A 27,497-nucleotide genomic window follows, 5' to 3' on the forward strand; every position below is an offset into this window, starting at 1 on the left:
CACAATTTGGCAATTTGCCCTCTTACCCTTGTACTTTAGTCAATTTTGTCTGTCTTTACTACCTGTTTGTTTCTTTTGATTTCACTGACTTTTGAACAAGTTAATGTTGAACTTGTGATGAGGGAATTCTTAGTTCCTCTGTGTTTTCACTTGCGAATTTCTTGCTGTTTATGAAACAAATGACCTTTTTACTGTTTGGAGAAGATGATGTCAGGGGCCCCTGAAGTTCCAGTTGTTCAGGAGATGCAGAAGTGGAAGTGCTGGAGGACTTGTGGGTGTCTTTGGAGGCAGACGGCCCGAGACAGGGCTGGGAAGGAGAGGGGCACATGGCAAGCACGTGCTGTAGAAGTCACTGGTACAGTCTCACATGTCTTATTTACCTTGACCTGGATGATCTATCACGATAGTTATTTCCTGTAATAGTAATGGCTACTGTTTCTTGAGAACTTACTATGCTCCAGGCACTTTGCACACATTCTTCATTTAATTCTCACAGTGCACCCACGTAGTCATTGCTTTTATGACTTCCACTTTCAGATCAGGAAACTGAAGCATAGAGAGTCTTTTTTTTTTTTTTTTTTTTTTTTTTTGAGAGAGACAGAGAGACAGAGAGCGTACCAGCAGGAAGGGCAGACGGAGAATGACGGAGACAGAGGATCTGAAGAAGGTTCTGTGTTGAGTGCAGAGAGCCCTACGTGGGGCTCAAACTCACAAACCCAAGATCATGACTTGAGCCGAAGGTGGTTGCTCAGTGAGCCACCCAGGCACCCCTGAAGTATAGAGAGCTTAAATAACAAGGCCAAGGCCATACAGCTACGAATGGCCAGGCTCAGTTCTCTCAGCTCTCCCTCAGGAGCCATTATCCCTCTTGCCTCTGGCCGCTCTTCCTTACGCCCTAGCTCCTGCCTCACCCCTCCTTATTTCCTCAACTACTGTGCTTCCAGATCCCCGATTTTCCCCCTAAAACGTACCTTCTATTATATCTACTTTTTTACCCGCTGTTTAGTGGGTTGTCGCACAATTGACAGTCACATTTTAAGGAGGGGTATACTGCCCAAAGTTTATGAGCAGATTTTGGAGTACCTCTTTGTGGCGCTTGTTGTCTAAGCTATGTTCTGGACCCTACAATGACATCTCACGCACAAACACCCATATATCTTCCCCCAAAACATACATAAGCCCACACGTGCATATAAACTCACATAAACACATAGACACATACAAAGATGCATACAACTGCCCCCACAAACATATACATAATCCCCACATGCATAAACCCACATGCACACACATGCACACACACAAAGATGCACACAAAAACCTGCCACAAAATGCACCTGAACACATATAAACACATACATAAATCACCCCACAAGTGCATAAATGCTCACACACACACACAAACGTAAACCCATACACGCAGGCCTACTTGTTGCCTCAGCTCTGCCAGACTATCTTCCTTGCCTGTCTTTGGAGACCCGAGCAACATGAGGCTGAGAGGAAGTGAAACCTGCCCCAACAGGAAGTGAAAAGAGGATGGTGAGCTTTTCTGGTGCTTCTGACACAGCTGTCGGGGGACTCAGCAAACAGTCTGCAGTTTCTGGAGCTGCTCTGAGGTAACTGGGATCCCCTGGGGTGGGGGTCCAGCTCATGAGGTTCCAGTAGGTAGCTGGGAAGCTGGGCACTCGGGCTTTGTTTCCCTGGCAGCAGCCTCCCTGCCCCCTACCTTAGGTGAGTTTGTGACTTTCGGTGCGGAGGAAGTGCATAGTCTTTCTCTACAACAGGCTTTTGAAAATGGTTGTGGGCCCAAGGACATTCACTCAGAGTCACAGATGCACATGGTCCGTTTCCTCGTTCTTACTCTGGGAACAAACTATTTTTGTAGAGTTTTCATGCACCCTCTTTTAAAAGTAAAAGAAACTTTTCATGAGGAGAGAGATGAAGTAAGCATAGCAGTAATTATCACAGGGATTATTTCTCTTTACGCTTGAGCAGGCTGGTCCTGGACCAGTGTTAGATAAACTTTTATCTGTCAGGCCAGGGGAAGTTGCTAGATGTTGGGGCACACAGCTACTTCTGGTGTCCTTGGAGAGGACAGAGTTGGAGATTTAGGAACTTAGTGGCCTCTGTTACGTGTTAGTAAGGAGAGAGGGAAAGGGGCTGGGGCTGTCGATTGGAAGACACAGCATGAGATGGGTGGGATGGTGACACAAATGTCACTCTCCTCTTGTCCTAGAGGTTTCAGCTGTTGGCAAACACTGTAGCCTCAAGACAGAGTCAAAGACTTCATGAAGTTGAAGGGGTTCCTCAAAAGTCCAACTCTCTGATTCGGGTAGCTACCCTACCATAGCTGTGGTACTAGAGTAAATAGTGTCCAGTTCCTTCTTAAAATCCCCTGTTGGTGTCTGATGTACCATTGAATAATTGAATGTTAGCCCTGGAAAGGACCTTGGAGATAATGTATTTCAATGATTAGCAAGCTTTCCATTTTCATCATATCCCTGCATTTCTATTTATTTCATATCTTTCTTTAAATTAACTTGTTTTTAAATTTTTTTATTCAACCTAAACAGTAATATCATGTATCACTAATGATACATGTATCACACTTTGAGGACCTAGTATAATTTGTCCTTTTCACAGATGAGAAAACTGAGACCCACAGACACTAAACAGTTTGTCCAAGGTCTCATGGTTAAAGACATCCTAATTTGGAACTGATCCTGAGGTCTTCCAATTTATAGTCTTGATTCTTTCCAGGATACTATATCCTACTATGAAGTATGAAGAAACAATTCCTTTTTAAAAAAAAATATCTATTTATTTCAGTAATCTTTATACCCAACATGGGGCTCAAACTCATGACCCTGAGATCAGGAGTTTCATGCTCCTCTACCTGAGCCAGCCAGGTGCCCCACATTTCATAAACGTAATTCAAATAAATAAGCAGGTAAAGTGCTAACAGTGTCTAGAAGGAGGAGACCACTAAAGGTGAGTTTCTTTCCTTCCGCTGTTCAATCCTTGCTCACTGCCAACCTGGACTAGCAGCTTTTAGGAAGCTTTTAGAATCTTTGAATGCTAATGTTCTGAAATATCAAGATGATATCTCATGGTGTGACTATTGAGTAATTGTTGTGCTGTGATAGGATCCCAGAGAGTCTCATCAATCCAGAGATGCAGGTCTTACATTCTGGTCTAATTTCTTGTATTACTTATTTACTTTTTTCTCCAATCTATTTTTTTCTTTTTCTTTTTTTTTTTTTCTTCTGATATGTCTGTTATTTGGGTGTTGGACTTCCTGAGCCAATAATCATCTCATTTGTTTCTTATTTCATCTTAATTTCTAAAAGATGGTCTTCAATTCCATCTTATAATATTGCTAGTAAATTTTAAGATTCAGCTCTTGTATTTTTAATTTCTAAAAGCTCTTCTCATTCTGTTTATTTAATTTATTTTATTTGAGAGAGAGAGTCAGGAAGAGGGGGAGAGGGGCAGAGGGAGAGAGAGAGAGAGAGACAGAATCTTAATGACACGGGGCTCCATCCAACAACCCTGGGATCATGACCTGAGCTGAAATCAACCAACTGAGCCACCCTGGTGCCCCTATTTTGAAATTTATTCTTATTTTTTTTTTAAGTTTATTTATTTATTTTGAGAGAGAGGGGGATCAAGTGGGGGGAGGGGCAGAGAGAAAAAGAGAGAGAGAGAGAGAGGGAGGGAGGGAGGGAGGGAAGTTCCCAAGCAGGCTCTGCACTGTCAGCACAAAGCCTGACTTGGGGCTCAAGTTCATGAACCGTCAGATCATGACCTGAACCAAAACCAAGAACTGGTCACTAAACCAACTGAGCCACCCAGGTGTCCCTTTTTTTTTTTTTTTTTTTTTTTTTTTAAGGAATCTACACCTAGCATGGGGCTCAAACTCATGACTCTGAGACCAAGAGTTGCATGCTCCATCAACTGAGCCAGCCAGGTACCCCTCATGCTGCTTATTTTTTATAATTCCCTGTGGCTGGGGCACCTGGGTGTTTCTGTCTGTTGGGTCCAACTTCGGCTCAGGTCATGATCTCACAGTTCCTGAGTTCAGGCTCTGTATTGGGTTCTCTGCTGTGAGCACAGAGCCCGCCTTCTGATCCTTTGTCTCCCTCTCTCTCTGTCCCTCTCCCTCTCTCTCTGTCCCTCCCCCTTTCAAACACTCTCTCTCAAAATAAATAAATAAACATTAAAATAATAATAATAATTCTCAGTAACTGTTTTATGGGCACAATATCTTTTCATATCTTTCTTAGGATATTAAGTATGGTTCTTTTGAATTTTTCTTTTATTTCCTTCTCTTGTCTTCCTTCTCTGTACATGTGTGGTTTTGTTTGTTTATTTGTTTGTTTGTTTTGTTTGTTTTTAACTTTCTTTATCACGTTAGAGGCTTTTTTATATGTCTTGTGATCTCTTACTCTCTGGTGATATTTAAAAGTGAAACACTCAGGGTGCCTGAGTGGCTCAGTTGGTGGAAGCAACGACTCTTGATTTCAGCTCAGGTCATGATCTCACGGTTCATTCTTTGGCTCTCAAAATAAATAAATAAACATTTTTTAAAAAAGTGAAACACTGGGGTGCCTGGGTGGCGCAGTCGGTTAAGCGTCCGACTTCAGCCAGGTCACGATCTCGCGGTCCGTGAGTTCGAGCCCCGCGTCAGGCTCTGGGCTGATGGCTCAGAGCCTGGAGCCTGTTTCCGATTCTGTGTCTCCCTCTCTCTCTGCCCCTCCCCCGTTCATGCTCTGTCTCTCTCTGTCCCAAAAATAAAATAAACGTTGAAAAAAAAAAAAAAGTGAAACACTAAAAATCTGATTGCAATGTCTTCCTCTACATGTGAGCAGGGCTTGCTGACTGAAAAGGTCCACTTTTTTAAAGAAGGCCTTATGGTGACTTATTATTTGGGAAACCCCTTCATGTCTGTACTTGGAAGTCTTTTCTCTGGGGTCTCAGAGAACGCTTCTGTATGCTGCCCCCTGGTAATCTGAAAACAGAGTGGTAGAAGGAAAATCAGAGTTTGACATTTAAATCTGCACATTTTTGCTGACCTACTCCCTTCTTTAGTCCTGTCAGGTTTCCATCTGAGCAATTTCCTCTTCCAGGCATCCCAATGCCTGTGGATGGCCCATCTGGGTGGCCAGCCCTGCTCTCCCTGCTTCTGGCCGTGGCGATGCCTTTTTTCTGCTCAGCCATATCCATAGATGAAGCATGGAACCAGCTGTTGATGAGAGAGAAGATGATGCAGCTGGGGGGGCAGCTGGTGCTGACCGAACAGGAGGAGCTAGCCAATGAGAGGCTCATGGCCCTCAAAAAGGCTGAGGTGACACAGGCGATGAGGACCCAGAAGTTCCCTCCCAGCATGCACTTTTTCCGGGCCAAGACTCTCATTGAGAAAAGTGAGGTGTTTAATATCCTGAAGAAGATGCCAAAAGGTAGAGGTTTGGAGATGGTGGTTTGGGGGTGCTGGGAAGGTAGGGAGAACTAAACTTGGAGCTAGTGTTGTTATTGGAGCTGTTATTGTTCTAAATGGAGCAGTGAGGGGTGCCTGGTTGGCTCAGTTGGTAGAGCATGTGACTCTTGTTCTGAGGGTCAGGAGTTCAAGTCCCACATTGGGTGTGGAGCCTACTTAAATAATAGTAGGGGCGCCTAGGTGGCTCAGTTGATTAAGCGTCTGACTTTGGCTAAGGTCATGATCTCACAGCTCATGAGTTCAAGCCCCACATTGGGCTCTGTGCTGACAGAGCCTGGAGGCTGCTTTGGATTCTGTGTCTCCCTTTCTCTCCGCCCCTCCCCTCTCTGTGTCTTCCTCCCCACCTCCCTCCCCCCCCCCCCCCGCCTCCTGCCCCCTCTTGTGCTCTCTCTCTCAAAAATAAATAAACATTAAAAAAAATTTAATATAAATAAATAAATAAATGGAGCAGCAAGAACCCCACTTGGCTACTCTGCACCTTTGTTCTTGCTTCACAGACTAGGAAGGGGGCCGTCTGAGGGGGCTGCCACTTCACCCTGGAAACCCAGAGCCCTGCTTCCAAGGGGACTCTGCCTCAGACAGACAGCAGGGAGTGGGTGCCGGGCATCACTGTCTTTCCTGACAAAGCTGATGTGTCCACCCATAAGCGGGTATCTAGGCCATAGGAACTACTGCTTTCTTCACAGCTTTTCCCACATCTGCTTCTTCTGCCCCGTCTTAGGCTGAGGTACCAGAGTATGATGTGAATGTTTCTCTTGAATAAACACATTTCTAGTAGTGTATGTCTATAGTATATATACATTTCTATGAGAAGTAAAATAATTACCATCCTGCACACGTAAATAGCAGTTTGCAGCTTACAAGGACTTTTCTATACCTCTTATTTTATAACATTTTGGGTTTTTAAAAATGTTTATTTTTGAGAGAGAGAGAAAGAGAGAGGCAGAGGACAAGCAGGGGAAGGGCAGAGAGAGCGGAAGACACACCTGTCAGCGCAGAGCCCGACGCGGGGCTCAAACTCAGGAGCCTTGAGATCATGACCTGAGCCGAAGTCTGACGCTGAACCGACTGAGCCACCCAGGAGCCCCTATACCTCTTTTATTTTAATGTTAAATATGGAGACTAAAAAAACAAAGAAACAACTGTGCAGTTGGTAAAGTCACATCCCCACCTGATGGAGGACATAAGGTTTAGAGAGGTGACATGCCAAAGCTCACACAGCTGTGACACCTAAGTGGCCCGTGTCAAGGCCAGGTGCTAAGACAGAGCAGGAAGAGCAGAGGGACAGTGTATACTGTGACTTGAGGAGCGCTGTAGTCTAGATTGGTGTCAGGTCTGAAAGAAGCATAGGGCATCAATGGCAAGCCTGCAGGCCAGAAGCTGCCTAGATACAGGCTGGAAACAGGGAATACAAAGCCAATGCGTGGGTGCTGGGAGCAGGCTGAGAGGACTGAGGACAGTTGTGCAAACAGGACCAGGGTAGGAGCAAGGGCTGAAGCTCATCCCTCCCCCCCTTTTTTAAAGTTTATTTATTTACTTTGAGAGAGAGACACACACACAGCTCAAGCTCATGTGTGGGGGAGAGGCAGAAAGAGAGAGAGACAGAGTCCCAAGCAGACTCTGCGCTGACAGAATTGCTGATGCAGGGCTCAATCTCACAAACTGAGATCATGACCTGAGCCAAAATCAGACACTTAGCCAACTGAGCCACACAGGTGCCCCTGGGCTGCTTCTCTCTCTCTCTCTCTCTCTCTCTCTCTCTCTCTCTCTGTCTCTCTCTCTTTTTTTAATGTTTATTTATTTTTGAGAGAGAGAGAGCCAGAGTGTGAGTGGGGTAGGGGCAGAGAGAGAGAGAGAGAGAGAGGGAGACACAGAATCCGAAGCAGACTCCAGGCTCTGAACTGTAGCACAGAACCCAACGTGGGGCTCGAACCCACAAACTGTGAGATCATGACTTGAGCCCAAGTCTGACGCTTAACACACTGAGCCACCCAGGCTCCCCTGGGCTCCCTCTCTTGAATGAGGTCACCATGGCTTCTGACTAGTGAGGGATGCTCCCTTCTTAAACCAGAGCAAAGCAGGCAGTGGCCATCCTGGGGAGATAATGGCAGATATAGGCCTGGGAAGTCTTTGCACTGGAGTGGGAAAGGTACATGATGTGCAGTTGTGGGGAACTCTGCCAGATAGGCAACCTTGTGATTCTCACTTCTTGTCCATCTGCACTGTCCTCACAGCCCCTGAGCCCTGGAATCTGGATTTCACCTCTTTTGATTCACTTCTACCCCTGCCCTCCTTCCCTTTCCAGGGGCTGCCTTACACGTCCATGACTTCAGCATCCTGAGTATGAACTGGCTGGTGAAAAATGTCACGTACAGGCCCCACTGCCATTTCTGTGTCACCCCAAGCGGGTACTTGAAGTTCAAATTTGCTTATCCAGCGCCCCCCACTCCTAAACCAGCAGAGTGTTCGGAGTGGGTTTTGCTGGAGAAATATCGAAAGGAGCTACAGAATGTCACTGAGTTTGACAACAGGTGAGTGTGGCTCAGAAAGAATGTGTCACATGCTCATCATATGTAGTGGGTGGTGTACAGGTATGTCTTAGTACAACCCCATTTATGAAAATCTGTCCTTAAAAAAAATCAGGGCACCTGGATGGCTCAGTCAGTTAAGCGTCTAGTTCGACTCTTGATCTCAGCTCAGGTGTTGATCTCAAGGTCATGAGTTCAAGCCTTGCATTGAGCTCTGTGTTGGGCAAGAAGCCTACTTAAAAAAAAAAAAAAAAAAAAAAAAATATATATATATATATATATATATATATATATATATATCAGGAGGCTTTTTCTTTTAACTTTACAGGATACTTTGCTTCACAAAAGCATTCAAATAGTAAGTTTCTGGTTCATTTAAAATTCAATCTGATCTGCAAAAGGTATTAAAAGTGACACTATTGTTGCATCAAATGAGATTTGTCTAGATGCTTAATTTCCAGCAAGAGGAAAAGTTCCCAGCTCCTGGAATAATGATGGTCCATTGGTGGGTGAAACAGCTTGAAAACATGATGAAGCAACTTCCTAACAAATTTGTAAAGTAATATTATAAGTAATAACTGTTTTTTAATCATAGAACCATCTACAGAGTGCTTTTTTGAGATTATTGCCCTTTATGAGTAAGAAATGTGAAGTTCAGTATGGTTAAGGAAGTTGCCCAAGACCACACAGCTAGTAAATGGCTACTCAGGGATGTAAACCTGAGTCAGAGTTATTTCCATCAACAGAATACTACACAGTAGGTAGCTTAAACGATGGGAATTTATTTTCTCACTGGTCTGGAAGCTAGAAGTTTAAGATCAAGATATTGGCAAGTTTGGTCTCTCCTGAGGCCTTTGTCCTTGGCTTCCAGACAGCCGCCTTCTCAGTGTGTCCTCACATGGCCTTTCCTCTGTGTGCACACTCCTGGCATCTCTCGTACCAGCCCTATTCTATTTGGGCCCCACTGTAATGACCTCACTTAACCTTAATTACCACCATAAAGGACCTATCTCCCCATACAGTCACATTGAGGGTGAGGATTTCAACATATGGGTTTTAGGAGGACACAATTCAGTGCATAACACCCCCCGAAGAGGCTTAGTCTAGGGTGCAATGGGGTCAGACTTGCCAAACATGCACAGGGGAGCAAGACAGCCTGGTTGGTGGGAACATCCTACCTGAGCTGTGCCCTGAGGAGCATAAAGCAGGTCTCAGGGATGGGAGCCTCCATCAGAAATCCTGGGGTGCTTTCCTTGGCCTCTCATCACTGCTCACTGTGATGCATCTGGGTTTGCTTCTGGGTGGGAGAAGTGAGGTGGGCAAGACTTCTGCAGATGCCTGAAGGTGGTGGCTTGAAACACACTTCTTCAATTTACCCTCTTTGTGTCTTATGCAGACTTCTTCAGACTTTCACTCTGATGACCGAGAACCCTGAGGTGGCTTATGCAAACCAAGATGCTGTCTGGTCCAAGTTTAATAGTATCTTCTTCACAATCTCTGGCCTTGTCCACTATGCACCAGTGTTCAGAGACTATGTCTTCCAGGCACTGGAGGAGTTCTACCAGGACAATGTGCTCTACCTGGAGCTCAGAGCCATGCTGTTCCCGGTGAGCCCACCTCTCCTCTCCTCTGCTCTGGCTTGACTTTCAGATGTTACCTTGTAGGTCTTCACAGGCTCCCAATTCCAGTATTGGGATAGGGACTGGATGTTGCCTTCATCTCAAAGGGGACATGTGTCCTTCCAGGGATGACCATGAGCAAGGAAACCTGAACTGTACTTGGCTGGCTCCCACAAAATTATGACCTTCACCCTCACTGCCCTTTTACCCCATCTTCTCTCATGATCTCCACTTCTCCCCTTCTCCCCTTCTCCCGGATACACAGTGCCTCCCAGTTGCTCAACGTTTCCTGCCCTTGGGCTCTGAGCAGTGCCTCATGCCTGGACCTTTCTTGCCCTGTCTCCTTTCATATCAAAATTTAGCTTCCCAGAGTCCTTCAGGATCATGCTCTTGGTACTGGGACAGCTATTGGGTCTGGCAATTGGATCACCCTGGTAGCCTGGGGAGAACGGATTGCTGTGCGAGGGTCACCCAGTGAAAGAGGTGGGGATGGAGGCTGGGAGAGTAGGGAGACCACAGGTATGAGATGACAAGGCCACAGGCACAGTAGCAACGATGAGGAAGAGCTCGTGTGCTGGAGGAGGAATCTAGAGGTTTTACTGACTAACTCTGGTGGTGAGGACTCTACTGCAACTGGCTGGTATTCGACTTGGGTTGTCTGGTGGTGACACTGATGGTGACATTGGGGATATAAGAGGAGGGGCTGGATGGGAAGGGAGAAATGGTTTTAAACCTGTAGAATGGAGGTGCTATGAGACATCCCTATGAAGATGTCCAGGAAGTTGCTGAATATATGACTTTGGAACCCAGAGGAGAGAGGGTTCTAGCCTGGAAATACATGTCTGACATTTGTCTGCAGAAAGGTAATCTTTAAAACTGTGAAACGGATGAGGTTCCCACAGAAGCTGCGAGATGAGAGGAGGAGTGGGCCTGGAAGGGGGCCCTGCACACAGACATCAGATGGAAAGTTCATGAAGTGGACTCAGAAGGAGCTGTTCTAAAAGTAGGAGACAACTAGGATGGCTTCCACAATAGGGGAGGCCTCACTCAGGAGAGCAGCCCCAGGCGATCAGATGCTCCCAGACCATTCCTCTGGGATATCTGTTAGAGAGAACTTCCCTGAGGACTATTTGTGGGAAGGATTTGGGTATTGTGGGAATGGGAAGGATTTCTGAATCCTCACAAACGTTGGAGATGGTTAAAGATTCTAAGACGCTTGGGGAAAGTAACCTTTGTATAGAGCTCTCCCCTATATGGTATCCTAACTAGTCTGCTCATTCACTGAAATATTTATTGAGCGCATCAACACCTTGGTGACTGACCTTCAAGTTTGTGGCAAGAACCTCAGGATGGCATTATTTTGGCTTTGTTACCATATTCCATGGTCTTTATAGGTTCAGAAATTGTATTGTTTGTACAGTCAGAAGTGATAGAGCTCCAGAGGACTGACACACATTGAGCAAGTTCATAAGAGACAGATGTATAAACAAGAAAGGCAGAATGCTGTTTTTTGGAGAAAAATCAATCAGACCAGACACTTAGAGCTTCTTGATTGGTAAGTTCTCTCCTTGAAGGCAAATTGTAGCCTTTCCTAAAGCCAAATTATAGCCAGAAATGTGTTGTTGAACCAGAGCCCTCATAAGCCTGGTCACTGAGCTCTGAGAATTTACGGGAGTCCATGACAGTGTTCTTAACCTTGAGAAAAATCCAATGAATTCCCGTGGGGGGGGGGGGGGAGGGTGGAAAGTGCTCGAATAAGTTGACTTTATTGAAGACAGTGTTTTCTTTTTCTTTTTTAGTGTTTTTTTTTGTTTGTTTTTTTTTTTGAGAGAGAGCGAAAGATAGAGTACACACATGAGCAGGGGAGGTGCAGAGAGAGAGGGAGACACAGAATCCAAAGCAGGCTCTAGGCTCTGAGCTGTTAGCACAGAGCCCAACACGGGGCTCGAACCCATGAACTGTGAGACGGTTCTCACAGTCTGACTGAGAGACTGACTGAGCCGCCCGGGCATCCTGAAGACAGTGTTTTCACATGTATCTATGAAACTTTCTAGGAAACAATATAATGTACAGATTGTGATATTTTTGCATTCTAAAATTTTTTAAAAATTCTCCGTGGGATTCCTAAACTGACTTTACTACCCCTAGTTTGATTTAAAGTGTTCAAGGACTTTCTAATGAAGGATTTACGTGTCCCAAGAACCAGTAATTCCAGTTTGTGGGTCAGGGCTCCCTTTCCCTTCTTCTGAGACAAAGCTTCCTCAAGGCTCAACTCTCCCAACTGACCCACCTTTTCCCTTAGTTATGTTAATACCCTCCTTGAGGTTAGCTCAAGGCCAGGCCCTGGAGGGTCCTGGTGAGCTGGCTCTCAAGTAAGGGTGCCTATCTCCCCCAGGATCTGATGTTTGTTTGATAGTTAAAGCTTTAAGCACAGTTCTTGGGAAGTGGGAATGGGGCTGACCTTTGTCCCTCAGTAGAGCTTCCATTGGTTTTGGGAGCAGAGTACACAAATGATCCTTTTCCAGGAAGAGAGAGTGTCCAACAACCTCTTAAGAGAAGAATTTCTGTAAGAGATGAGCTGGCCCTGGGCCTGGCCTAGGTAAGGTGAAAGAAACTGCGCTTCCTGGAACAATTTATTCCCATGTTTTTTTACTAGGAAATCGTTCTGTCTCCAAGCATGCACTCCCCACCTGCCCCCCATCTAAGCCCCTCCTCCTGTCTGGGTCCCACTTAGGCTGATTTGTAGGTTGGCCAATCCCTCCTTCACCCCCTTCCCAGGACTGTGTCGGTCCGTATGTCCCCTCTTTGTCTCCTGGTCATGTGGGTATTCAGCACTGAGCAGTTGTTGCCTCGTTATTTGTGTCAGATCGTGAGATATTTCAGACTGGCACCACATCTTATATTGCCAAGAGGCACCAAGAGTGATAATCATGCTTGTTGGTTGTGGTCCTCAAACTTGGCTGTTCATATGAATAATTCAGAGGTGCTCTTTAAAATTCGTGTTTGGACCCTGACCTCCCAGGGTTCTAATTCTGTGCTCTTGGGTAGGACCAGGAAGCTACAAAATTAACTAGCCTCTTCCTCTCCTCCCGGTGATTCTAATGCAGATGGTCTGACCCAGACCACACTTTGAGAAAAGGCCTTCTTTGCCTTGACCTTTACAAAGCACTTGAGGTGCATAGCAAGGTTGAATTTTACAGATGTGGAAACTGAGGCTTGGAAAAGCCAGAGTTTGACCAAGATCACGTTGGTGACTTGATTGGGTGACTGGATAGATGCCAGGGTGCTGGACTTGAGCACTAAGGCAGCCAGGCTTCATCTCAAAAGGAGCCCCAGAGAAGGCATTCTGCTGTAAGTCTCATCCTTCTGTAGGGAAAAGAGAGTCCCTAGGATTGGCTGAGCTGATGATTCACCCAGAGTGCTGCTGGCCCCTGCTGGGGGCCAGGGGCGGGGGTTGCTTCCTGTTGGGCCATTCCAACAGCTTTCTCAGCATGGGGCATGGGGGAGGTAGCCCGTCAAATCCCGGCGGAGCCCTGGGCTCCTTAGTGGGGGGAGGGAAAAGGAGGGAGAGGGGAAACTGTGGAGGGTTTGGGTCTTGGTCGGTTTGAGGGCTGTGACTTTCATCTTGAGCCCGATGGAGAAGCATTTAGGGGAAGATGCTGAGCAATTGGAGGGAGCAGTTTCCTGCTCCATTGCTCCTCCTTTTCTGCGGGGGTATTTTCTCCTTACCATGCTGAGTGGGCTCCAGGACATTTAACTTGGGGACCCTGCCTCGCTCCTAACCTCTCTTCCCACTCTGCCCACCCCCCACCATCCTAGAAGGTGGAAGGCTGCTGGGATTTGGGATTCTGGAGAGGCTGAGGGGGATGGGATGTGACCATTTGTTCTGCTCTGACCCTGGAACAAAGGCCTCTTGCAATAGAGAGTCTATGCCTTAATGCCCCCCATTAGCCAGAGTAGGGGGAGCCATCAACACATTAACAACTAAAAACCGTCTGCACTGGAATTCTTTTGCTGAGCCGCACAACCTCCCCCTTCTTGCTAGTGGGGCTAATTCAGGGCCTGGGATGATGTTGATGGACTATCCTGGCTGCTCAGCCTCCTATTGTGTTACTAATGCTTGATAACAAAGGCTACTTGCCTTTAGCAACAGTTGCTAGGCGGGTCTTATCTCCTGGGCTCCAGTCCCTTCCCCCACGGCCAGAATCTGAGGCCCAGACTGGGTCCTGGCCAGTCCTCAGAGTGGAGCTCTTATAAGACCCCAGAGGATTATCAACAGATTGCCCTGCTGGTACTTATTGACAGGGGGTCTTGGGAGAGAGACAGGCAGTGGCAGAGAACCCACGATGGTTGTTCCCAGATGTTTTCTTGGATGCTGTCACTTGTATAACAAACATTACTGGCACTTCTACCCATCCCACCTTCCCCCCCCCCCAAGGTTTTTCCTGGATTTTTGGCAGAGCCTCCACTGAAAATTCCACCTGGCTTCTTGCTGAAGTGACCCCTGTTTCGTGTTACTGGTATAACTGCAAGAATACTGACGATCGAGACTGGAGGGACCCTCTTAACTGCTCTCCTTTATAATAGCATTTATCCTACTATGCTGTATTCATGCTGTTTACTTCAAATCCACAAAATGGTAGATCTGAACCCCAGCTGTACATTATACATTAGAATCACCTGAGGAGGTTAAAAACAAACAAACAAACAAACAAACCAACAAACCACCCCAGAGGTTCTACCCCAGAGATTCTGATTTAATTAGTCTGGGGTGAGACCCAAGCATTTCCCTCTCCCTAGGTGGTTCTAAAGTGCAGCCAGAGCTGAGACATTGAGCCTCCCTAACTGTCACTATCACAGAAAGGGAAAGATAGGCTGCTGTGATGACTGGAGACACTCAGGGTCAGCAAGATTCTGAAACTCAGCAGACCTCCAGCCCTCACTCCCACTGTGGAGTATGACTCAGTTTCTTAAGCTTTCTGAGCCTCAAAATCCTCATCTGTAAAATGAGAACTACCTAATGTTGTAGTTTTGAGGATTAAATGAGATGATGACATGAAAGTGTGGGCATATGCTTGGCACATAGTAGCTGAGTAAATGGCTGGTAAATGAATGGTGCTCTAGTAACTCATCTTTCTAGGATAACTGCAGATTTGGGGTTGTTTTTCTACATCTGGTGATGATAATAAGATTGATGTTAATAATATTATTATTAATAGTTATCATTTCCTCTTTTTTTTTTTGGTTTTTATGTATTTATTTAAGTAGTCTCTACACCCAATGAGGGGCTCAAACTCATGATCCCAATATCAAGAGTCCCAATATCAAGAGCATGCTCTTCTGAGACAGCCAGGCGCCCAATAGTTATAAATTCTTTTCTTTCTTTCTTTCTTTCTTTCTTTCTTTCTTTCTTTCTTTCTTGAGAGAGAGAGACAGCATCCCAACCAGGATCTGTGCTGTCGGTGTGGAGCCCATTGTGCCCAGTGTTCGTGGGGCTCCAACCCACGAACTGTGAGATCGTTGCCTGAGCCCAAATCAAGAGTTGGACGCTTAGCCAAGTGAGCCACCCAGGTGCCCTCCTCCTTTTTTATTCTTTTTATTTTTTCTGAGTTGTTATCATTTCTAAGTGCTTTACAAATATTAACTCATCTGATCCTTGCAACGATCCTATGAGGTATGATTGGCTGGGGCAGATTGTATCTCCACTGTAAGCCTAAACCCAGAAGGCTGCCCAGAATCCCCTAACCAGCTGTGAACTTTCCTCCAGTACCATGCTTCACAGCAATGTTCTAATCAGTCTAGCTGTGAGGCTGGGAGGAGTTGCAGGTCTCCCCCTGAAAAGGGTCTCTTGCTCCTTGAAATGGGGGTGCTCTTGAACATTCAGATCCTGTCCTAGGTGCTTCCACAAAGCCTGCAGATTCTTGGCTGGAGGCCAGAAGCCCAAGAACACAAGGCACAGGCGGCCCTGGTGGTGATTTACTGAGGCACCAAGAGACCAGGGGCTTCTGTATCTGCCGCCCCAGGAGCCAGATTCCATCTTTGTGGCTTTCCATGCTATGGGAACTAGCAGTGGGATTGGAACCCTGCAAGGCAGGGGTCCCAGATTCTCCAGCAATAAGTACTGCAATGATAGAATTGATGGCTTGGAACTGCTGCCATAGGCAAACCCCCACCAAGCCTCTGGTTGTATCATTTGCATATCTGTGCATCCTTGTTTAGTATGCCAAAGATCTTCTTGTAGACAGAATTGTCATTTGTTGATTTTTCTAAAAGGTCCTTTTGTCTCCCTTCTGTTCTGCTGGCACTACCACCCCTCCAACATCCATCTATTTATCCATTCTCCAAAACATGCTGCCTGGGGCTGAGTAGTTTTGAAACTCCAAGTGGACAGTGCTCTTCCTCAGTTAATGCTTATTTATGGAGCTCCTTCTCTGGTGCTAAAGGAGGGGAGGTGGGAAGACCCAGATGACCTGGATCCTGCCCTCAGTGGCCTGCAATCCAGATGGGCTGTGTGGGCACATGACTCAGTAATGACACAGCAGTCAAGGCACAGTGAAGAATTATGTTCTTCCCTTCTGCAAATCAGCTGGGTAAGGCCAAGACAGCTTCAGGTATCAGTTCTGGGATGGGTTAATGCAATTGTTCTCAAACTTTTACACTCAAAAATTTTGGAGGATCCCAAAAAGTTTTTGTTTATGTGGATATTATCTACTATATCTTGTATAATATAGCCTTCATTAGAAATTAAAACTGAGAACTTTCCAAAACACAAGCCTATATAAGCACACAATCCATTATTTGTCACACATGATGCAACCTCTGGAAAATTCTGCATATTCAGGAGAGAATGAGAATGTAAAAGACAAATCTTAAATTTAAATCTTAAAATTTTTATGAGGAGAGTTTTTGATTTTGCAGATTGCCTGTAAAAGTCTAGGAGACCCACAGGGGCTCCCTGACCACACTGTGGGAACTGCTGGGGTACAGCATATAAGCTCTTTCAGCATCAAAGATTTGAAGATTCTAACAGAGTGCCTGGAAGTCTGTTGAAGCCTTGATCAGTGACAGGAAGAATTCTCTTTTTAAAAATCTCTGGTGAAGGGGCGCCTGGGTTGCTCCATTGGTTGAGCCTTTGAGTGTCTGACTTTGGCTCAGGTAATGATCTTGCAGTTCGTGAGTTTGAGCCCCACATCAGGTTCTGTGCTGACAGCTCAGAGCCTGGAGCCTGCTTTGGATTCTGTGTCTCCCTCTTTCTCTGCTTCTTCCCCACTTGTGCACTCTCTCTCTCTCAAAAAATGAATAAACATTAAAAAATTTTTTAATAAAAAATATCTGATGAAGTAGGAAAGAACAAAAATAACTTTTTCTTTACTCTCTTAAGGTTCTGTTTTTGGGGCCTGCAAGTTAAACTGGCAAAAACCATATTAACAGGAGAAAAGGCATACACATTTTATTTGATGTTAATATTTAATTTTTATGTGCATGGAGACCTTTGTAGAAAAAAGTGAAGACCCAAAGAAGTGGGTAGAACAGGTACTTATACACTGTTTTAACAAGTGGCGATAATTTGTGGAGAAATGACAAGGCAATAGGTTTGGGTTTCTGGGGCAGTAAATTGTGGGATAGTAAATATATGGGGGAGACTAATAGAAGATAAGAGTTATGTTAGTAAGGTTTGTTTGTGCAGACCCATCTCAGAACTGCCCTTCTGTCTCCAATGATAAGGGTCATTTTCCTGGTGTGGGAGATGAAAGGGGGAACTTGCACCAACAGAAGTTTATGTCCTTTTAGGCAGATAGGAGGAGAGCAAAGATCTCTGTGTTTGCTGCTTAATTGCCTTCCACTCAAAATAATTCTTATGCTGGGGCGCCTGGGTGGCTCAGTCCGTTAAACATCCAAGTTCTTCTCAGGTCATGATCTCACAGTTCTTGAATTCAAGCCCCACATCAGGCTCTGTGCTGACAGCTCAGAGCCTGGAGACTGCTTTGGATTCTGTGTTTCCCTCTCTCTCTGCCCCTCCCCTGCTCACACTGTCTCTCTCTCTCAAAAATAAATAAACATTAAAAATTGTTTTAATTATTATGCAAAAGTGGCATATTTTAGGGTGGCATGGTCTGATCCCCTTCAGTAAATAATAATAATAATAATAGGTTATACTAGATACTGAGCTAGCAGAACCTAAAATTCTCTCCTCTGGAAAGTTCTGGCAGCTTTAACATTCAGTAAGCACTGTTGTCCATTCCTAGACCATGCAATCAGGGAAGATACACTTTCCAATAGTTGAGCCCAGAGATTGTGTGAGAGGCCAGGCTTCCCTGGGGCATCAGCAGAGGAAACCAAAGAGCCAAGGCCAAAGGGGCCAAGAGAAGGGGCTGGAAACAGCTACCTGTTCACCCCACTTCCCCCAACCCAGGCAGCAGAACAGACACCCCCCCACCTCCCCCCCCCACCCCCAATCCAGAGATGAAAGAAAAAGCTGCTCTGTGTGTCTGGGGAGAAGAGGAGGCTGTCCTGCAACAGAAGGTGGCACCTGCGGGGTGCAGCTAAGAGGGAAAGTGGAGGTGCCCCAGGCTGGCGAGGGTGCTGTGAGGCAAGGGACCTGTGGGAAAGGAGAAAAGGGTCCTGGAGAGCACCCAGCTCCTGGGATGCCAGGATACAAGAATTGACCCCAGTGAGGAGAAAGGATTCCTCTCCATTAGGTGGTGAGATAGTTCAAGGCTCCCACTCTGCCTCTCAGCCTCTGCTCCCTGCACCCTGGTGGGCTCTCGCTGTGTGTGGAACCATTGCTTCCTACACCAGGACACTAGCAATGCTTTCACCAGCGGGGCCGCTGCTTGGCTTGCTTGCAGAGCAGGCTTCTCAGTTTCTTGGATATCAAATCCCCCTTGCCTTTCCAAGTCCAACCTCACCGCCATGTCCCCTGAAAAACTTCTCTGATCCTATCCAGCTAAAAGGAGACCTTTTTCCTCTGAGATCCCATAAACCTCTATTTAGCACTTAATTCTTCCTCTTTGTATGAAAAAAAGGAATAGAGTCTGTCTGCACTAAATTAGAAACTCCTTAAGGGCAGGCATCTTGTCTCACTCACATTGGTTAACCCCTTCCAATGCCTAGCCTGGTTCCTTGTATACTGCGTGTTTTTAATTGATGTTCGTGGAAATACCTTCTGCATATTATTTCTTCCCATCCTCCTTTGCCCCACAACCTCTTTGGAAACCCCCACATCCTGTCCTGAATCCTGACCTGCCAATTTGTGCAGGGGTGAGAGCTGACCCAGTGACAGGAGAGGGCAGAGGGAGCCGCAGGGGCCATGTCATTGCTCCAACCCCCTCCAGCCTGTCACCATGGTCTTGGTGTGGCCCAACCTGCCAAGTGGGCACTTAGAGAGGGGACTTCTTTATACCCCTGTCCTCTCCACTGTGTCTTTCTACTTTGTCTTACCCACGGTCCAATCCTGGCTCTTCTCACTTTGCCCCTAACCATGTCCACCTGAGGGGACATCCCACCTAAGAGTGGGAGAATGGGAAGATAAAGTAGGTCCTTGGTCTCCTCTTTTTGGCTGTCCTCTCCCCAGCTGACCTGTTCTTCATTCTTTACACAAATACCTTTTCAGCACCTATCATGTGCCAGGCACTGTTACAGATACAAGGACCCAGCAATGAATGAGACAGGCAGACACCCCAGCTTTGTGGTATTCAAGAGCATTATCCCAGGCATGGCTAGGACTTCTGTTAAGTGTCAGAAGCTGTTGAAGGCACTGGACAAGGACATTGTAGAGATTTAGAGATTATTGGCAATGGGAATGAAGTTTTGCTCACCTCTGATGTCTGACCAGGACCATGCTTCCCTCTCAGGTGTATGAACTGAACGGGACTGTCCATAGCCAAGAGTGGTCAGTGAAGACTTACAGAGAAGTGGCTTGTATGTTTGCAGAAAAGCATCCTGGGTTTATTGGAATCAAAATCATTTATTCGGATCACAGGTGAGAGAGAACACGGCTGAAGCTGCAGGATTTGGGAGAACAGGATGCAGGCAGAGTTACTAGACTAGGAAGGGAAGGGGAGGAGAAAGGGAGAAAGAGGGAGGCTGGGAGGCCGGCTTCTGAGACCCACCCTCCATGCCAAAGAGCCATGGCTTTGGCATGCATGTTCCTGCATGAGAGCAAAAATCTATCTCTGAAGTCACTTCTAGTTCGAATCTTCACAACCAGACTGAAATGAAGAAGTGTGGCAATTTTCCAAATAATTCTAGGCCTTGACCTCATGTCGGCCTGGGTGATTCAGTTATGGGTATGTTTTTGCCAGTATGTTCAGATAACTGGTCTATTTCTTTGTTTCAGTTGGCTGGTGGGGTTCTGCTTCATGTCAACCATGTGCTGTCCCTGGCTGTGTAGTTGGCCTTGATTGGTGACCCAGCTCTGAGTGACAGCTATCTCAGAGTCTGTGTGTGGATGTGTGACCTGGCAGTGAGAACAAGGACCCACTCTTTCCCCAAGCAAGCACAGAAAGCTTTAGAGCTTAGTTTCCCTTCTTAGTTTTATCCAAGGAAGGCTCTCTGTCAAAGGCAGGCCTGTGTAAGGACTGTGACCCACCTGCGGGGCTGGAGATGCAGGGGTGGCAAACAGATGGGGATCACACTGAGTCAGTGCTTGGGGAGGGGCAGCTCAGCCCTAGAGGTTGGGCTCTGGATGGCAGTCAAACCCCTCCCCGCCCCATTTCCCCTGAATCCCCTTCACCCTTTGTGAGAACAGAGGCCTGCACCTGTGTGCTAGTCGGCCAGGGTGGAGCTTGCGGGCTGGGGCCCCACTGGTTCCCCTCAGAGGCTCTCTGGGGGCCAGTGGCAGGAGGGTGTGAGGGTTGGGTTGCAGGTGGTAAATCCTCCTGTGATCCCTTAGAGGATCTGCAGGAGGGGGAGGCTCTGCAGGAGAGGGAATGGGCAGGCATAGGGAGGGGGCAGGAGAAATGTAGGCCCATAGAACTGAGGAACAAGTGAGCCAGCTGCTGTGCAGAGACCTTTGTCCTGTCACAGAGTTGTGCCAGACTTTTCTTTTGGTGCTTCTGTTGTGCTGCTTGCCTCACCCCTATCCTGGGCTTGAACAGAGAGGGTACAGACAGAAGTAAGACAGTTTGCTTACATGGTTTCTGGAGTGCCCAGGGCCTTGCTGATTCAGCTGGAGGGAGAAGACATACAGTTGCCAGGTCCAGCTGACTCGACAGGGAATTGGGCATTCATACAATTGGGAATTGTAGCATTTCACAGGTGTCCAGTGAACAGAGAGCTGGCCTCTGTACTGCACCCATTCCAGGAGCCTTCGTCTCGGGGATGCAGGGCAAGTTTCGGACAAGACCTCTTTGCTTCATACAAATGTGGACAAATGAAACCTATCCCATGGGTCTCCTTTCCTCACTTGTTGTTCAGACACCAAAGTTTCCTCTAGAACCAGCCGTACTCCTCAAAAGGGTGGATTTGGGTGAAATATCTCTCAGATGTATCCCCTGGAAGGGATCACAACAGCATGGGCAGGATAGGCTCATGTGCTGAGGGTCTGAGAAGTGGTTACTGAGTAATCTGGACTAGACCAGCCCCAGGCACTGGGGGAGCTGCTCTGGGGTACAGGGTCCCCCCGGGGTACATAGGTCCGCCAATGCCAAGTCACACTGTCTCCTATGCTTTTCTCTGTCTCTCCCACAGAGTCAAAAATGTGTCCTTCATCATGAAATCCATCCAAACAGCCATGACGCTCCGAACCATGTTCCCCAGGATGGTGGCAGGGTTTGACCTGGTAACAGACCCTACACAACAAAGCTGTCTGAGAGCAGGGCCCAGCAGGCAGCTCTTTGTGAAGGCCCTGGCAGCATGCACTGAAACCTTCTGCAGAGGCTCAGGCTGTCAACCACAGGCCTGGCCAGGATTTAGCACTGACCTTGTGTAGGGGCCTACAGGAGGATGATAGTCACAAGAGAAAGGACAGCAGACAGGGCCAAAAGCCTGAAAAGGGGAGTTCCAGAATAAGGAAGGAATTCAATGAGGTTGGGTAGTAATGGTGGGCTTATTTCAATTTCCCTGCCCTCCATCCTCTTTCTAGCACATGTGGCCTACCTACACCTGCCTCTTAAAACTATAGCACACAGAGGGTGGTCTGGAAGCAGAGATGGGTCTAGCCCTGGGCAAAACTGTCAAGGATGGGAAAGGTGTCCTCTGTCCCTTCATCCATTTGCTTCCTCAGCTATTTTTGAAGCTGCACGTCCATAGTGGTGTCACTGCCTTGACCACCGCCAACCCCCTGCCCCCTCCCAAATCAAAGCCATAGCTGAGTTCTGATAGCCAGGGCACACTTCCTAGGTGGCAACTCATCAATCTCATTAAGGAAGCTAAATTAGTTTGAATAAACTGGCTAAAATGCACTCCTGACTCCCTCTTATAGGGAGGGAGTATATCTGTACATTTTACCTGAAACTGGGCTTAAGCTTTTGCTTTCAGAACATCCAGAGCTCAAAGGAGTGGATTTCAAGGAATCATTTTGTTTGCACTGGGATGCCTTCCTGGGATCTCTGGGGGGTGCTCAAGGATCTAGCCTCTCCAGAAAGGGGCAGAAGTTCCTCCCATCTCACCTTTCCCCTCTGTGTGCAGCCCTGACAAAGGGGGCTGAGAAGAAGAGCCTCTAGTATAGAACTTCCAGAACAGTTCATTCAAGGACTGTAATGGACAAGTTCTAGAGGGAAATTGGGGTAGGAAGGGGGGTAGATAGTTGTTCAAAGGAGTCTACTTGCAAGTTCCAACTCTCTTTCAAGCCTGCACTCCATTCCACTACATTGAATACCTGTATTTGGCTTATTATAAAAATGTTCCATTGCCCCCCAACAAATTAAAATAGGCATTCTGAAGGAGGTACCCATTTTATCCTAAGGCACCCTTACTCTTGGCATGCAGCTACAAGCCCTGGGGATATGTGTGGTTTAGTTTGAAAAGCATAGTTTTGTTGTAGTTACAGCTGAGGCACTGAGTCACAGAGGGACCCTGCCAGGAAACTGACATGTCCAAGGACCCACAGGTAATGGGTGACTGAGCTGAGTCTGGAGCCTTCCTGACTCCTGGTCCAGGGCTCTTGTTCTCTCGCATTCTCTCTCCATTTTCTGTGGGTCTGTCACTATCTCAATGTCTTGTTTTCTCTGTGTCTCTTTGTTGCTCTTGCTTTCTCCCTCACTCTCTGCCCACAGCAAGGAGCTCAGGGCTGAGCACAGGGACTTGGAAAGTGGTGTCAGAACACAAGGTGGAAAGGGGTGGGAGGATACGAGATACAGCCTCTGACTGACTAAGCGGGGGAAATTATTTAGGGGTAATAATACACTTTCTTTTCTTTTCCAATTTTGCTGCTGGTCATTTTTAAAAGGCTATGTGACAATGGCCTCAAGTAGTAACGTCAGGTTATAAGGAAGAGTATTCACAGGCTATTGAGGGTACCATCAGCAAATTGAGGCATGGACCAAGCAGACAGCTCCATGTCCCCTCCTCTCTGTCCTGCAGGTGGGGCATGAGGACACTGGCCATTCCTTGTATGACTACAGGGAGGCTTTGATGATTCCCACCTTGCATGGCGTTAAACTGCCTTACTTTTTCCATGCTGGAGAGACAGGTGAGCCATGTGGAGACGAGCAGGACAGAGGTGGGGTGGATAGGAAAGCTCCTTATCATCACTCAGGAGAACTGATGGGATCCTGGGGCAGTATTGGTATTGTTGATAGTCATTTTATGGCACTTGTCCATTTCATATGGAGAAATATGTATTCCCCCTGGAGAAGGAATAACAATGATAATATAACAGTATCTGGCATTTTACATATATTATTTCTAATTCTCACCCCAGTCCTGCCAGGAAGGTGTTTTTATCCCAATTTTATTTATTTTTTATATTTTAAACTGTACTTTATTTATTTTATTTTTTATTTTTTAAATGTTTTATTTATTTATTTTGAGAGAGAGAGAGAGAGCGTCGGTGAGCAGGGAAGGGACAGAGAGAGGGATAGAGAGAGAATCCCACACAGGCTCCACACTGTCAGCACAGAGCCCAATGCAGGGCTCAAACCCACGAACTGTGAGATCATGACCTGAACTGAAACCAAGAGTTGGACACTTAACCAACTAACCAATTTCTATCCCCATTTTATAGATGAAGAGCCCAAGGCTCCAAACATAGAGCACTTGGCCCAAGGGTAAAGAGCTAGTCATTGGTGGAATTTGATTTTGAATTCTTTCTGATGATCTCCATTTTATAATCAAGTTGTGCTTAAGAGGTTAATTCACCTGTCCAAAGTCACACAAGGGTAAGTGGCAGAAAAGGGACTACAACCAGGCAACTAGGAGGCTCTGTCCACACTCATCAGTGCTGAAGAGGAGACCCCACCCAGCCCAGACAGCTTGACTACTATTGTTTATGAAATGCCATTAGCCCAGCCATGCCTTTGCTCCCTAAAGCTCACTCCACAGGTTCATAGGTCGTCTCTCAGAGCTTCCCATATTCCAGTCCTTAAAATATGTAAGTCCTAAGCAAAAGGAGTCCCAGATCATGGCTGCAATTTCAGGTTAAAATGAAGATTTGGGGGGCGCCTGGGTGGCACAGTCGGTTAAGCGTCCGACTTCAGCCAGGTCACGATCTCGCAGTCTGTGAGTTCGAGCCCCGCATCAGGCTCTGGGCTGATGGCTCAGAGCCTGGAGCCTGTTTCCGATTCTGTGTCTCCCTCTCTCACTGCCCCTCCCCCGTTCATGCTCTGTCTCTCTCTGTCCCAAAAATAAATAAACGTTGAAAAAAAAATTTTTTAAATGAAGATTTGGGGGGCTTAGATCAGGAGGAAATCTTGCTGCTACACCCCACCTGGTGTCCCTGAGTACTGTAGGCACCTGTCACCCTTAGAAGACCAAGGAGATAAGTGGAGAGCAGTGTGGGGGCTTGGATTTCACAACCAGGCTTAAACCTTGGTTTACCACACCATCTCTCAGAGGAAGGGTATGTGTGCCTTACTCTCTTATTTCCTGACATTTCAATCAATTTAGACCCAATTTAGATCAAAACTGTTCTAGGAAATTTGAAGAATTGTTTGTGGGGGATGGGGCAAGGGAGTAGGGGGGTGTTAACCTTAAAGAGCTTGTGGTCTAGTTGGGAAAATCATACTTACCTGTGTGAAATCATTTCAACAGTATGAAACACTGTAATAGGATCTAACCAAATTCCAAGACGCATGGCCCTAGGAGAGGATTTTGCCAGGAGCTGGGTATTTGATACCTGAGAGTAATGTTCTTATTTTTATTTATTTTATTTTTTTAAGTTTATTTATTTATTTTGAGAGAGAGAGAGACAGAATGTACATGTGAGGAGGGAAGGGACAGAGAGAGAGAGAGAGAGAGAGAGAGAGAGAGAAAGGAGAGGGAGAATCCCAAGCAGGCTCTGTGCTGTCAGCACAGAACCTACCAACCATAAGATCATGACCTGAGCCCAAATCAAGAATTGGATGCTTAACTGACTGAGCTACCCAGGTGTCCCTAATGTTCTTATTTTTTAAAAGGAAGAAATCTTTGAAAAAAAAGTTCTAGATAGGAAACCAGTGAAAATCCACCTAAAACACATGCCTTAAAAAGTAATGGGAATTCTTGGATTTTATTCCTAACAGAACAGTGGAGTTTTCATATTTTATATGTGGGTCAGTTAGGATGCTTTTGGCTGCCAGGAATGGAATACACACATTCAATAGGTTTTACAACAAGGTCATCTGTTATTTCACATAATAAGCAACCTCTGCTGTTTTCATCAAGTTCAGGGTTTACCTTACTTGGTTGTCCATGAAGTCACATTCAGGTGAGACAAGATGTTTCCTCTAGGGTATCTCCTTTTATCAGGGAGGAAGCCCAAGATCTCCCCACCAATAACCTTCCAGGTCAGCATTAGGACTATCCTAGTTGCAAGGGAAGCTGGGAGAGTCAGGACCTGTCATTTTCACCCTCCAAAGAAAGCCCTGCTAGAAAGGAATGTACAATGGGGATGGCTGGTAAGTAGGCAGCCAACACTATCTGCCACCACTTTGTCAGTACTGGTCATTGTGATCTGGCAATTGTCTTGCAATTGATATTGTTAAAGATATAAATTAAATAAGTACATACAAGTAACTATAGGGGCACCTGGGTGACTCAGTGGGTTAAGCGTCCAACTCTTGGTTTTGGCTCAGGTCATGATCTCATGGAGCCTGCTTGGGATTCTCTCTTTCCCCTTCTCTCTGCCCCTCCCCCACTCTCTCTCTCTCTCTCTCTAAATAAATAAAATTTGTTTTTAATTATATTGAAAGAGTTTGCAACACATTGTTGTAAAAAATCATGAACAAAATTCCCAGAAAATAGCTCTTGAAACAAATAAAAAATGGAAAGAAAGAATATAGGCTGTGGATTCAGATAGACCAAGGTTTAAAACTGAGTCTTGCTACTTGAGTATGCTCCTTCAATTTACAAAGCCTATGTAAGTTTCAACTTCCTCATCTGTTACTTACATACATAAAATAAAGGTTTGCCATACCTCCTCTCTTTTACCTCTCTTTAGCATTGTTATATGAAACTGTGTGTGTGTGTGTGTGTGTGTGTGTGTGTGTGTGTGTGTGAATGTTCTTTTACTTGCTTGGGGATCTGAAGCCTTTATCTGAGGATAGTCTATGGGCCAGATCCATCTGACTGGAGACTTCCCCTTTATCCACAGACTGGCAGGGTACTTCCATAGATAGAAACCTTCTGGTTGCTCTAATACTGAACTCTACCAGGATTGGCCATGGATTTGCTTTGACCAAACACCCAGCAGTCTGGGCTGACTCCTGGAAGAAGGACATCCCCATAGAAGTCTGTCCCATCTCCAACCAGGTATGCATGATCCATGGCACCAACCCAATACAATCTTTCTTTCCAACCTCAACCTCTGTTCTGATTCCCAGACTTTCCTGTATGATTTCTAGCTCCTGAGCTCACTTGTTTTCTATATTCCTCTGCTGTCTCTCTCCCCTTAGTAAGTTATTTAGGAATGGCCCTTTGCCTAATCCATTCATAATGGCAGCAGTTGAGAGAACTGAGGCAGCAGTTGAGGGTCCCCAGTGGGGTGGAATTTGGGGCAAGGCTAAAAACAAAGCTAAAGGGACATTGAAGAAGGCCAGTGAAGTAGGAGGGGCCATAGAATACTTTTGCTTTCACAGCTGCTTGGGGTTCTTTGTGCACCTGCCTCTCCTGCTGTGTTCCAGAGAGCTGCTCTGAGCCAGACCAAGAGAGAGACCAAATGTTTGTGAAGGTGAAGAATCTTGGAGAAAATTGGGAAGAGTATGAGGACTGGCTCTATTCCTTGTATTGTACCCAGAAGTCATCCCAATGTTTTTGGGTCAGAGTTTGTCTTTCTTCTTTGCTTCCTGTCGGGCAGGTTCTGAAACTGGTGTCTGACTTGAGAAACCATCCTGCTGCTGTTCTGATGGCCACTGGGTACCCCATGGTGATCAGTTCTGATGACCCGGCAGTCTTTGGTGCCAAAGGCTTGTCCTATGATTTCTATGAGGCCTTCATGGGTATTGGGGGAATGGCAGCTGATCTGAGGACACTCAAACAACTGGCCATGAACTCTATCAGGTGAGGGTCCTGTGTACTTCCCAGATCCCCAACTCCCTCTTCCACCTCACAACTTGTGTTTATCTCTAGTAGAGGTTTATGGCAGAAGCTTAGAAGGTTTCTTTGGGTTTTCTCCACAACACCTCTGTTTTGTTATTGCTCTCGGACTGGGGAGAAATGTGTTCTGCAAGCATCTGAGATCCCCTCATCTGTTTCCCAACCCTTTCTCCTGGGGCT

The 27,497-nt window shown here is 46.3% G+C and overlaps 1 protein-coding gene across 9 annotated transcripts in view; it reads left to right on the top strand.

Moving 5' to 3' along the window:
• Positions 1-1,503: 1,503 nt before the first annotated feature.
• ADA2 (adenosine deaminase 2) overlaps positions 1,504-27,497 on the top strand; it is a 35,770-nt gene continuing 9,776 nt past the window's right edge. For 6 of the 9 annotated variants that reach the window (XR_006708765.1, XR_006708766.1, XR_006708764.1 and 3 more), the window contains exons 1-9: positions 1,534-1,616; positions 5,092-5,459; positions 7,803-8,028; positions 9,422-9,632; positions 19,499-19,626; positions 21,336-21,426; positions 23,169-23,277; positions 26,377-26,534; positions 27,079-27,281. Coding sequence is in view for 3 of the 9 variants with exons in the window: in XM_045463679.1 (XP_045319635.1) it covers positions 1,537-1,616; positions 5,092-5,459; positions 7,803-8,028; positions 9,422-9,632; positions 19,499-19,626; positions 21,336-21,426; positions 23,169-23,277; positions 26,377-26,534; positions 27,079-27,281 (1,574 nt within the window). In the remaining 6 variants the exon portion in view is untranslated. Of the gene's footprint in view, positions 1,617-5,091; positions 5,460-7,802; positions 8,029-9,421; positions 9,633-19,498; positions 19,627-21,335; positions 21,427-23,168; positions 23,278-26,376; positions 26,535-26,860; positions 26,953-27,078; positions 27,282-27,497 lie in introns of those variants that run through there. The other 3 variants (XM_045463680.1, XR_006708768.1, XR_006708769.1) reach the window with 3 other exon arrangements.

The sequence above is a fragment of the Leopardus geoffroyi genome, chromosome B4 (genome assembly GCF_018350155.1).
Source record: "Leopardus geoffroyi isolate Oge1 chromosome B4, O.geoffroyi_Oge1_pat1.0, whole genome shotgun sequence".
Lineage (NCBI taxonomy): Eukaryota > Metazoa > Chordata > Mammalia > Carnivora > Felidae > Leopardus > Leopardus geoffroyi.